Genomic DNA, 13,640 nt, shown 5'->3' with positions numbered 1-13,640 from the left:
ACTGCTTCTTGACTGTTTCCACTGGAGAACCACTCAAGTGAGAAAAGTGTGAATTGCTGCAGTGGGTGTCCCCTGGGCATGGGACAAAGAATAAGCAAGACATTTCTTTCAAGTGTCATATTTTATCTTGAAAAATATGACTTACTGCATTTTACTTAATGATATATCCATTTATTTTAATGTAAAAGTGATATCCTCTCATCCAAAAAGAAATCTTTGAACAAACCTGTTTCAAGGGTCGCCTGCGTGGCTTAGTTAAGTGTCTCCTTCGGCTCAGGTCATGATCTTGGGGTCCTGGGATGGAGTCCACATGGGGCTCCCTGCTCAGCGGGGAGTCTGCTTCTCCTTCTGCCTCCCCTCCCCCCGCTGTGCTCTCTTTCTCTGACAAATATATAAAAAAAAAAATTTTTTTTAAATCTTTTTCTATGTACTTTTGTCTCTGGAAAGCCCCTGGTGCTCTTCTTCTTTACCGCCAGGGAAATCTCAACTACTGTTTGATAAGAATTAGTACTCATTCAGTACGTTTTTTGAAATTAAATTTAGCACTGTAACAGGGTAATTACTATATTCAGCATCTATTACCAGATTGTCACGTTTTTACCAGCTTGTCACATTTCAAAGAAGAACACTATGGCTTGAAAAAGTCTTTTGCTCCAACCAGGAATCTTTTAGAATATAGCTGGTTCTAGAATGAAAGCCATTGTGTAAACAACATAAACATAACTCAAAGTGGTGTACTTTTTCTTTTTTTTAACTCTTAGAAATTACTGGAACCAATTAGAGCTCGAAAGACCTTAAAGAACATTTATCCAGGTAATCCCAATCTAAGGGAGTTTATGGATAAGTCTTGGAGGCTTTGAATCCCCTGAAATTATATGCAAAATTGTGTATGTACAGTTTTGGAGGAGAGCACTGATAAAGGTTCATTACATTTTCAGAAAGATTAGTGTCTCTACAGTTAAAATGCACTCATCCAGTATGAGGTTATAAATGTGAAATTGGTCTAGAAAAGTAACTTTCAAAACCACACAGCTAAGTAACAGGCCTAGTGCTGCTGCTTTTTACATTTCCTTGGACTCAAACTTTCTTTTTAACAAAGAAGAAAACAGTTTTTCACTCTCTAAAGAAAAGCAATACAAAATTACATACTTGTTCAACTGGATTCAAACTGAGCATACTTCCTGCAAACCTCCTGTTCTCTTTCTTAATGCAGGATGCAAAGAGCCATTTAATCTCATTCTTGTGAAAACTACAGTTGCCAAGAAACAACCGTTAAAAGTTCATTAACGCTAAAGCACAACAGGATTTTGTTGTTTTGCTTTTAAATTATTGATTGAAAAGCTTTCTACACTTGAGCCATGCATTGATTTATTCATTCATTCAACAAATATTTATTGAGTGCCTGGCTTTGGTTGGCTAAAGAAAAAACAGTTTTGGGAGTGGGGGGAGGCAGCAGTTGGTAAGGTGGATATACTGGGCTAAAAGCAGGATATAGCAAAGAAAATCAGCCTTGTTAGAAATATGAGAGTCTAATACTCCTCCTCAATTACCCTCCTTTCTCACTGTGGCAGGTAGCAAGTCTCAACTTTTAGGAAAGCAGAGATGCATGTGCATATTCCCAGAGGATTTTGGTCTCTTTTTCACGTAGAGCTAAGGGAAGCTAAGTGGGTTACCTCCCCTGGACACTGGCCAATTGTCTGCCCTGGGATAAATTTGCTTCACCTGCTTCATGGGAATAATGCAGGTGAAATATGACAAGTCGGCATTTGGGGCTTTAAGAGAACAAAACAATATTTATGAACCCTTCCTTGTCACTGTCATCAACAAAGCCCCTGAATGTCCATCTTCTCTGGAGCTTTGCTCAGGGTCCTCTGTACCCAGCTCCCACCATCATGCTGGGTGATTTCAACATGCATCATCGACATCCCTTCCTCAGCCTCCTTACCACCCTCTTATCAACGTCTAGCCTCTGCTTTCCTTTCTAACTACAGCTTGATCTCTCACCCATTCAGAGCAAAAATTGTGATTTTCCTTTTATAAAATACAGCTCTAAAATAAGAGAAGGAACAAAAAACTCATTAAAGTTTTACAAAAAGAATCCTTAACTGGTATGTTTTATTTGATGGCCAAGCTGCTATAGTAGTTAGGAATTGAGTTTAACTTCATACAGTAACCTAAAACAGCTGTGGCTTAACCAAGACATTGATCTCTTAAGTAAGAGAAATCTAGAGGTAGCCAGGCTGGTGCTGGTACAAGGAGTCCACAGTCACCAAAGACCTAGACCCGTTTTCTCTTTCAGATCCTATGTTCTTGTGCTTGACTTCCTCCATGATGTCACCTCATAGGCCAAAATATGTGCAGAGTTTGGGTTCCAGCCACCATATCTATGATCTCAGCACTCTGTCTGGGGAAAGGGTGGAGAACAATAGGCCTCCTTCCAGCTCAAACTCCCTTGGCCCACACAGCTTTCCTCAACCCCCTTATAATAGTTCTATTTACATCTTACTAGCCAGACTTTGGCCAGTTGAGCACATCTACCTGTGCAGGGAAAGCTAGGAAATGTCTTTTAGTGAAGCCTATCTCTGCCCCCCAAATAAAGTCAGGGTTCTGTTATTAAGGAAGAAAAAGAAACTGAAAAGTGGGTTGTGCCTAGCAATGTGTTCCACAGCTGTTCATCAATACCATCTCCCAGGAAACTAGGGGAGATCTAGAGTAGGGACTCCACCTGCTTTATGTAAGGAGACCTTCAGTAAATAATGGTGAATGAATGATTTGAATCCATGCTGATTATTTTTTACATTCCAGGTAAATATAGACTACATACACCACGCCCTTTTTTTTAAGATTTTATTTATTTGACAGAAAGAGAGAGCAAGAGAGGGAACACAAGCAGGGGGTAGGGGCAGAGGGAGAAGCAGGCTCCCCACTGAGCAGGGAGCCAGATGTGGGGCTCGATCCCAGGACCCTGAGATCATGACCTGAGCCAAAGGCAGACACTTAACGACTGAGCCACCCAGGCACCTCATACATCAAGCACTTATTAATAAGCTGCAGGGAAATGGCCAGACCCGAAGTGCCCCTATTTGGACTCAAAAGTTACCTTCTTACATTTTGACACGTTGCGTAGGCTTGCTACTTAGAAAAACAGAATCTGAGTGAGGTCTAATCCAAATCTACTGAATCGGGACCTACCTTTTAAACAACATGCCGAAGTAATTCTTCCGCACGTTGAAATTTGGGAAGGCATGCTTTATTGTGTTTTTAAAAATGATACTGAACCACAGAAAATTTTCTTTAAAATATTTTCTTGTACCGGCTTTAAGGGGGGGGGGGAACTGGTGCACGTGTTTGTGTGTTTTCCTTCAACTTCTTTCCACCAGCTGGTCAGCGTAATAATTTCAACCTGTAGAAAAGAGTCCATTAATTGCTGGTTCGAATAGTTAGCAGATAACTGAACTGAGGAAGGAAACGTCAACTTGTGGTTTCTGTCTTAAGGTTTTAGTTATTACAAGCGACTCAATTATTGTAGGGGGTGGGATGGAAACTTCAGTCAGTCCCTCAAACACATACTCCTCTCTGTCCCCACTGGCTCCCGGCTACCTTCCCTGGGGCCAGCATTTGGTAGAGGGGGGCTAGCAGGCTTAAAGCCATCTCCTTAGTTTGCAGAAGTCCCCCCAGGTGACCCCTATGGACTCCTGCTCCAACCACACCTTAACCCCATTGTAATGAAAGTCAAGCAATTCATTGCCTAGCAGGAATTGTCACTAAGTGTAATTACTATTCTCAGGCAGTTGTGAGAGGTATATGCTGGCATGAGAGGTGTTAGCCCCCTTACCTGGAATTTCTGATACAGGAATAAAAACTGTGGAGACCTGGTCTCATTCTGCCAAGTTTCTGGATAAATGGCGGGGCAGGAGAGTTTTGCAAGTTTTGGAATAGCTCAACAAAATCATTATTACTGGTACTGGCAAAGGTAAGCTGTTTTTTCCCTACTCTGAATGAAAATGAAGGCCATCCGTGCTCTATTTCTTACATGATTTTTGGCAATTTACCAACTACTGCTTTGGAAATAGGTGTTCTTAAACAGTTAATGCAGAAATCATCCTTACCCTTACCCCTTAGCCTCCTGGGAAAGAAGAAAGAGTCCTGGGGTTCTGAATGATTCTGCCTTGGTTGGTGAGGTCATTCCTGTTGTCTCCTGTCCACTACTAGGGGGAAGCTAGTGTTCCAACCCTGCCAAGCTTACCACTCCGGCAACTGGTTTGAACACCAGCACAGCGGTTACTCCCTTTCTGCCTCCACCTGTGGCTGTGCAGCAGATGGAAATGGACTCGACCTTTCTGTGCGGGAGACCTCTGGACCCCCAGCTGAAACTCTGGTCCCGCCTAAGGTATCCCTCCCTGAAATGATTCCTAGATCATCCGCGTGCCCAACATAGAAGCATCTTTTTCCTGTCTTCACTCCTCCAGATGCTCTCATTCCAATTCCCACAGCCCTGGCTTTTGTTCCCCATTTTAATACCAGAGAGTAAAAGCTGATGACTGAAGAAATTCGGTGAACAATTTAAGTCATTACTATCTTCCAAAAACAAAATCCTAGGCTGATGATGTCTGTGCCTAAATTCTTACTACTAAATTTTAGATGACCATTCAATTGATTTTACTCTTAAAATAGGACTAGAGGTAGTTTTGTTTTGCAGTAGCAGAAAACATTAACACGCTTATTAAAGATATTCTAATATCTTGGTTACTAAAGTAAGCTATTTCTAAAATCACACAGAGGGACTAGAGTAAGGGGAAGCTTTCTCCATCCTTTTCCCCATCCCTTCCCTCTTCCCCATCTCCTCCCCCTTTAGAAGAAAGTCCTGTTCAAGTGCATCTACATCCTCTAGATTTTTCCCTTCTACTCTTCGTAAATCAGGGTGATTGGGCTTTATTTTTGTTTAGGGAGTTGGGGGAGACTTGAGCAAAAACAGACTGAGTAGTACATACTGGTTTACTCTTTGCTTCTGCTTATAGGTTGCATTAGATGTCACTGCCCCCCCACCCACCCACCCAGTTCACCCTTTTAATAAAGAGCTTTCTTTAAAAGTTGCCCATTTGGATGTGCTGTGATATTAGCTCATCCCTTATTGACTAACATTTTGAATGTTCTCAGTGCTTTAAAAACTTTTACCTATCTCCAAGTATTTGAGTGGTTTTTGCCTAAGAATAAATTTCTAGAGGGGCGCCCGGTGGCTTAGTCCGTTAAGCGTCCTGACTCTTGATTTTGGCTCAGGTCATGATCTCAGGGTCATGAGACCGAGCCCGGGTTGGGCTCTGGGCTCAGCGAAGAGTCTGGTTGAGATGTCCTCTCCCTCTCCCCTTCCCCTGCTTGCACACTCGCTCATGCACACACACTCTCTCAAATAAATCTTAAAAAATTCTGGAACTGGAAGGTCTGGATCAAAGGATATAACATTTAAAATCTCAGACAGCAAATTACCAAAAAGCTTGCCTAAATTTACACTTTTCATGGCTGCTGGGGGTATGCTTGCCTCTCTATGTTTCTGCGTGTCATTAACCAATGTGACAAGTGAGGAAGCCATATGTCTATTATTGAGGGCAAATACCTTTTAAACTGTTTCTTGGTATCTGTGTTCTGTGACCTCATTGATGTCCTTTGCCCACGTTTTTTTCTGTTGGTTGTGCCCCTTTCTTCTGACTGTGTAGATACTTACATATTATGGAAATCAGCACTTAGTCAAAGTGTTAGTTTTCTCTCCAGTCTGTTTGGTAATGTCCTCCTTGTGGGATGGCCTGTGCCTTACCCCCAGAATTAGAGTTAATATTTAAGCCCTCAGTTTTTAAAACTTGCATTTTTGGGGGGGGGAGGGGGTTTTGCCCAAACTTTTCAGTTTTTCAAGTCTGTTTTAGGTGTGCCTTCTTCTATATAAAATATCTTGTTAGATTTCTTGGCTTTTTCTTTTTAAACCCAAGTTGGCCTTTTAGCAGATGTTTGATATTGCATCACTTACAAAAAAAATAAAAATCTTTTGCTACATTGCCTGAGGTTTTAGCACATTTCTTTCTTCTACCCCTTCCCTTTTTTGACCTTTTGGAAATGGTCTATGTGTCTTCTGGTGGTTACCTCTATCTTAAATAGAGAAGTGTAGGTTTGAGTATATTAGCAACTTTGGGAATGAAAGTGATTCCTGATTTCTGAGTACTAGTGAGAAAATGAAGAAATTAACACTGGACAAAGAAATAAGACCGTAAGACACAACAACAAAAGAACAAAGAAACATAAGTAACATTTTAAAAAGAAATTAATACCCCTTTTTCTCTTCTTGTCCCCCCCCCCTTCTTTTCTCCATTTTTGTTGACACCTTCTGGGATTTTCATCCCACTCCAGGCAAATTATTACTATAATATGCAGTTTCAAGAATTATAAGTATATTCTTGTGCCACCTGCCTGCTTTCCTGGCGGGAGTTTTGGTTATGAAGCTGATCATCAAAATTCCAGATGGTAAGGCTGTGCCGGGCATCTTTTGCTCACATGCCCTTGCTTTAGTCTTGCCTAAGAAAGTGTGACCTCTGCCAGATGTCACAGTTTATTGCCCGTTTCCCCTACCATAGCACGCCTGTGTTCTTAGCTCTTATTTCTCCAAGAGCTTAGCCTCCTGAGAGCCCTCTGCATTTTGACATTGTGTCTTAAGATCAGAGGATGTGAATATCTTCAAAATGATTCTCAGGTCTTTGGGCTCCATAAGCGCATCTGTCCCAAACTCCCACTAGCAGAGGAAAACAGTTACTAGATGTGCCCTTCTTCAAGGATACCAGCACTGCCCAGGTGCCCCTCACACAAAGAGAAACCTCCATCTCCAGAGAGCATCTGCTCCCTGAACCCTGGTAATGTAGGATCCACATTTACCAGAACACGTGTTGAAAAGGAGGAAATGTGAAGTTATTTGGAAACTGTATTATAAGAAATGCCTCATTCAAGCACAGACTCTGACTGTCTTAGCCCTTTCTAAATAGGAAAAACATGCCAGTGGTGAAATTAAATTTATGGTAACATATAATTTATTTTCAAAACCAGGATCTATTTCTGATGGAAAGGGAGGCATACTTTCAGATAGATTGAAAAGAAGAACTAGGGGGTCTTTGGCTTTCAATATAATCTCAATCTTCTTAGCAAGGGAGGCTTAATTGAGTTCATTGGTGCCAGGAGCTACCAGGGCTCTTCCTGGATTGGTTGGTTCCTTGGAACAGCTGTACATCCTTAACAAAGACAGTTCCCAAAAGGTGCCTATGGAGAGAAGTCATAGAAACTTACACTGTCCCAGGACAGCCAATAGGGTCTGGGTTAACCAACCAAGATTTATTTGGGGAGTGCTTCTGGAATTTACTTCTTTGATTGACTGGTTTGCTTTTCTATAGTCTCTGCATCTGCTTAAGCACCTATTGTCCTGGTCCTTATCTGAGCCATGGGCTTGGGGTATGATTAGAAGGCTACAGGGAGAATGTGCTCATGAAGATTTTGCAAGTTGTCATCTGGAAGGAAGGGTAGACCACCAGGTAGAGAGTTGGGCATTTATTTAATGCAGGGACTATGGAGTCTGGATACCTGGGTCCCTGGTGTCTGGTTCATATTTGAGGCCCTGGGAGGCCAGTTAGTTCCCAGAAGCTTCAGAGAGCCCTGAGGTCTTTGTCAGGCATGTTCCTCCTTTATGATTTTTTCTTCTGTTGACTTCATCCACCTATTTTATAATTATAGTCCTTCATCATTTTGACAGCTAATGTTTTCTTTAAAAGCATGTGTTGATAATAAACCTTTAAGAAAAAAATTATTTTTTCTTAACATCCTGATTTCCTTATAGGAAAGCAGAGCTCTGGCAGAGAAGCAAGATGAAGACCCACTAGAAGGTAACAGAAACCCTATGTGGCCATGGTTGAAAACAAAACTAACCCATTCCAGGTTACTCATTACTCAGCTGGCTAGTAGCTGAGCGATTCTACTGGAAAATTCCTACGTAGGTCACGTAAGCCATTTTCTTCAGCAATTTGTCTGGTCTTGGGAAACTGCTTCTGTGGGAAGCTTGAGTAAAGCCACCTGTTTGGGTTTTTCTGAAGGACTAGGAAATGGGTACGTTTCCAAACAATAAGACAGTAACTTGTTTTTAAGATCTGTTTCTTCCATAAATGTAAACTTTGGGATTAATTCTGCTTTATTTTTTATTTTTTTAAAGATTTTATTCTATTTATCTATTTATCTTATTTATTTATTTATTTATTTGACACACACAGAGCGAGAGCAAGAGAGAGCAAGCGAGCACACAAGCAGGGGGAGGGGCAGAGGAAGAGGGAGAAGCCAGCTCCACACTGAGCAGGGAGTCTGACATGGGGCTCAATCCCAGAACCCTGAGCTGAAGGCAGACGCTTAACTGACTGAGTCACCCAGGTGCCCCTTAATTCTGCTTTAATTTTGATTGTTAAGGGGAAAAGTATCAGGTGATCACTGTGGCCTGGCCTCCTAGCTTCCCTCGGGGTTATTGGTTCCTGGAGGACATCACAGGCCCTGTCTGTGGTGTCAGGCAGTGCTCCTTGTAGTTCTTGATCTGTTTTGAAAAGAACAACGTGCATCTGCTCAGAGCAGGACCTGTTTCTGACTGTGTCTTCTTCGAGGAAGGAAGAAAGTGGCCTGTTTTACTTAAGTTATGGGAAAGAGAAGTGGGACAGACAGGCAGAGATAAGACCGTTGCCTACTTCTTATCACTTCCCCCACCTCCAGGGCTCCCCCACCAGACCAAACCCACCCACTGCCTTGTGACTTTGTAGTCCCAGTGACTAAGTCAGCAGGTTAACAGGTGCTCAGTGTTCAAATGAAATGCAACTGATGTTTAAAAGAAATCTTTAAATGCTATGGGGTAGTTCTAGTTTTATTGAAATATATTTGGCTGACATTCCAGCTCTCGGGGATTTCATTCTGGTTAAAGCATGAGTCAAATCTCCCTGCTTTCATCAGTCCTGCAGACATAATAAAGATTAGAGGAAAACCTACAAAGAGTGTGCTTTCTGGATGCAGACTGCCAGGGTTCAGATCTCACTTATGAGTTCTGTAATTCCAGACAAATTCATCTCCAGGGCATCAGCCTGTAAAATGGCATGTTAAAACCAACCTCTTAGAAAGTGTGAGGACAATAGCTCTAAAGTGCTTTTAAGTGTTTTAACAGCATCTGGCAGGTAATAGCCACTTCAGGGGTTCGCGTAAGCTCTTCGTAGAGCTGGAGCAGCTCTGTCCAGGGGAAATGTGATTTGAAACACAAATCCACCCACGTAGACAGTTTTAAATTTTCTAGTAGCCAAATTAAAAAAAAAAACAACAAAAACAAATTAAAAAGAGATAGATGAAATTAGTTTCAATATTTGTAACCTACTATACCCAAAATATTTCATTTAAACATATAATGAATATGAAAGTGAGATTTTTAAAAATCTTAATAGCAAGTGTTCAAAATGCAGTGTGTATTTACGTCACATCTCCATGAGGACTAGCCTTATTTCAAGTGCTCAGTAAGCACATGTGGTGAGTGCCTACTGTGGTGGACAGCTTGGTCTCGAGGGCCCACAGGTTTAGGGAAGATGTAATTAGTTTGTCTTTTGTGGGTTTCTTTACCACTAGGGCCAACGTCACTGGAAGGGCCTAGATCATTAATCTGGGGTTCATAGCTGACCACAGTGTGTCTGTTTTCTAGGCCGTAGATGACAGGACAGGCAGTGGTCTGCTCATAAGCATGGTGGTGCTGACACCTTTCCTGCCACCAGGAACCTGCAAAGCCAGGAGCCTTCTAACAAACAACTGCCCATAGCAGTGAAGGAAAGGACCCTGGGGCTTGAACTTAAGAAAGAATTTCACGGGGCACCTGGGTGGCTCAGTCAGTTAAGCGTTGGACTCTTGATTTGGCTCAGGTCATGATCTCAGGTTGTCAGATGGAGTCCTGCCTTCAGCTCCATGCTCAGTGAGGAGTCTGCTTCCCCCTCTCCCTCTACCCCTCCCCCTGCTTGAGCACTCTGTGTCTCTCTCTCAAAATAAATAATCTTACAAAAATTTTTTAGAAAGTTAAGGAAAAAAAAACAAAACAATAGAAGCATCTAATTTTATGACCAGAAGCTCTCAGAGGAAATGTAGTTCAAAAGAGATGGGAAGCTCTAAAGAATAAGAATTGGACAGCGTAGTCATGAATGACTCCAGAGAAGAAAGTAGGAAGTAGCTCATGAAACATATATGATGCATTAAGCCTCCTTGATGATCTTGGTTCTAAAATAAGTATAGAAGGATATTAGTCAGCTCAGGCTGCTATAACAAAATGCCACAGACTGGGTGGCTTGAATAACAAAGTTATTTCTCATAGCTCTGGATACTGAGAAGTCCCAAATCAAGGTGCTAGCTGATTCAGTGCCTGGTGAGAGGTCTCTGCCTGGCTTGAAGATGGCCACCTTCTCATTATATCCTCACCGGGCAGGGGGAGAGGGCGCACCAGTATTGGTATCCTTTTTTGTAAGGGCACTAATCCCATCAGACTAGGGCCCAACCCTCATGAGTTCAACCAACCCTAATTATCTTCCAAAGTCCCCATCTCCAAATACCATCACATTGGAAGTAAGTGTTTCAACCTATGAATCTGGGGGGGGGGGGACACAAACATTTAGCCTGTAATAGGCATACAAATACAAAGGAGTAGCATGATCCCATGTATTAGGAAGTAAAAAAAATTACAGTCCTGAATGAGCTAAGGCTTGCAAAAATTACAAAGGAAGAGAGGGCTTCTTTGGTTACATTCAGAACAGGGAGACAAAACAAGGGATGGCATTAAAAACCTTGGAAACCCAGCAACTTGGAAGTAATATCTAGGTCTGATGCTTTCATGATAACTTAATACCACCTCATCATAGGGTTCCAGGTTTTAAAGATGAAAGGCCAGGCTTCCCTCTGTTTCTGAATTAATTGCTCTATATAGTTTGCATCACTTACATCAATCTGTTAATTAAGCAAATAAAGCAACATGTTTATTGTTTCAAAGCCCCATCCTATGGGTTTGGTCTGGGCTCCCTTGCAGTGTCCACCCAGGTGCTCATGCTAGAAACTCTGGACTCGTCCTTGACCCTCCCTTTCTCTTTAGCCCCAAAGTGAGTCCATTTCCAAATACTGTCCATTCATCTCCCAAACCTCTCTTGAGTCCATCCATCTCCTCCATCTCTTCCACCATAGAGATGCTCATTGAGTCTGGTAGTGGTGCTTTTCCAGCTTTAATTTCTATTTTCAAATCTTATTGAAAGGAAACATGCAATTTAAAAATTCTAACATGAAATGTCTGCAATATTTTCCTGCTCATTTTTTTTGAAACTCTGATTTTAAGCCATTGCCAATATGTGTCCTATAAAACGTATTTTTTTTCATATGCATTAATTGGCTCCTGCAGATCCAAACCTTCATGTGAATATTGAGGAATTAAACAAGGAGTTTATGATGAAAAGTGAGGAACTCTACGACTCTCTCATGAGTTGCCACTGGCAGCCTTTGGATACGGTTCACTCTGAAATCCCAGATGAGCCCCTGGAGAAGCATGATGTTCATTAAGCTACCCCACTGTTCTATTGATTGCCTCCTGTTTTGTTTTTGTTTTTGCAACAACAAAAATTCTCCCAGGAATGTACTGGATGCTATATGTAAATGCAGATCTCCAGGTCTTGATTGTGACTGACATGATAAAATGTGATGTAAATAAACTTTACCAGCACATCCATTTCTGGAAGTGTGTTATATTAAATAAATGCCAGAAGAGATAACCTAACTATCATGGTAGACCAAGCTGAACTATAAGACATTTGAAAATAGGTCTAATAGGAAAATGGGCCTGACGTGAACCAGTTGGGGCATTAATGGATAGACGTGTAAATATATAAAGAGTATGGTAGCACATAATCTGTCTTGATGGGAATTCATAGCCAGAAGTTGGCAGGTGAACGATGATCCTTTAAAGTTTGGGGCAGCTTTGTAATGAAACTCAGCTTGGTGGGGCAATATATATCCTAACATGCAGAAATTGAGAATATTTGATTAAGAAGGCCTAGATTTAGAATAAGAGAAGAATTGAGTGAAAGATAAAATGAAGCTATCAGCATAAATGTATATGTTGGAAAGGCTCCTGCCCTGTTGCTGGAATAGCCCACACTGCCTCTGATCTCCTGCTTATCACTATTAATCCTATGAAAGGATAAACATCCGGCTTAAGCGTGAGGATGTCTTTACATCCTCTATTACCAAATGGGACGAGGGTACAATGGGAGGTAGCAAATGCTGGGTTGTGGGGCAGAGAAGGCAAGAACGACCACATATCTCTATTGGAGATCAATGATTCTTCAGAATTTTCAGGTTAGCGATGATGGGGACAAATTTGAATGTGAGCAGAGGACTCCTCATGATAGAAACCAGATAGTGGCAAATGCAGTAGGAAAAGCAGTGATTACTGCCAACTGGAACCAATGATAGCTGCAGAAAGGGGCAGGAGCTCTCCATTCTAAACGAGAGAGAAATGGACAAAAACACAGATGTTTACAGTGTTGACATTGGTGTAGTTGGATGCCTCTAGTAAATTTCTGGGTAACGGGTCATCTGTCACTGGTTGGTGTGGCCCTGTGAAGTCCTCAGACCTATTCAAGTCCTTCTGTTGAGAGTTAACAGTGACCTGATTGGTTGTGATAACCCCCATTGGGCCTATGTTGTGGATCAATGTGGGTCATAGATAATCAACAGTGACTTCACAGTTCTGTTTGTGGTTCTTGTGTCCATGCAGATGAGCACCTGAGAGCAAGGGCAGGAAGTATTTCTGTTCTGCAAGCAGAGAGCTAAGAAAACCAGAGATGGAACCTTGTGCTCACCACTTACTGATGACCACTACTTGGAAAAATGTTTTAATTTCTGGTACTACGATGTTTTGCTGAAGAACAAGAAAACCATTGGGCCAATGAGATGGATCCCCAGTGTCTGATGAGGCAACTTTAGGATTGTGTGGACCTATGGCCCCTTGCTTCTGATCGAGTAGCCTTCATGGAGATGGGGCCTGGGAGGATTAGGCTCTTCCTTAGGATGGAAGTGCTGTGAGCTGACCGCAGGGTGGGCCTGTGGTAGTGTACATTGATTGTTGTAGGGTGCCTTGAGACCTAATGGTGTGCTTCAGTTTTCCTTGAGTGAACTCTATTGGGGTTTCAGCAGGAATCTGCAGGCCAGCAAGAGTCCTAGAGTTACTGAGATGTGACCTGTCTTAAAAACAAGAGGGAGAGGGGATGTGGCTGGCATCACTACTTCCTTTATCCACTGTGCCTTCGGTAAACAGGCTTTTGCCTCAACAGTCTGCATGTTGTATAGTTGGCACTTGGTTTTGTCTGTCAGCCTATCTTTTCTAGGACATGCTTTTCTGACTCAAATCTTAGAATGATTCTTTTTTTTTTTAAGATTTATTTATTTGGGAGAAAGAGAACAAAAGAGAGAGAGAGCGTGCATGAGCGGGAGGGGTAGAGGGAGAAGAAGAAAGAATCTCAAGTAGACTCCATACTGAGCGCAGAGCCCAACACGGGGCTCAGTCCCACGATCCTGAGATC

The 13,640-nt window shown here is 42.0% G+C and overlaps 1 protein-coding gene across 1 annotated transcript; it reads left to right on the top strand.

The window, feature by feature from the left end:
* Positions 1–3,902: 3,902 nt before the first annotated feature.
* CUNH6orf52 (chromosome unknown C6orf52 homolog) lies at positions 3,903–11,619 on the top strand. Its single transcript, XM_035030433.1, has 4 exons — positions 3,903–3,973; positions 4,213–4,390; positions 7,862–7,907; positions 11,462–11,619. The coding sequence occupies exons 1-4, from the start codon at positions 3,903–3,905 to the stop codon at positions 11,617–11,619; spliced, it is 453 nt and encodes a 150-aa protein (XP_034886324.1).
* Positions 11,620–13,640: the final 2,021 nt, after the last annotated feature.

Source organism: Mirounga leonina, unplaced genomic scaffold, assembly GCF_011800145.1.
Source record: "Mirounga leonina isolate KUSES-001 unplaced genomic scaffold, KU_Mleo_1.0 Mir_366, whole genome shotgun sequence".
Classification (NCBI taxonomy): domain Eukaryota; kingdom Metazoa; phylum Chordata; class Mammalia; order Carnivora; family Phocidae; genus Mirounga; species Mirounga leonina.
Note: the sequence above shows the minus strand (reverse complement) of the source record. Positions and strands in the feature narration are given on the sequence as shown.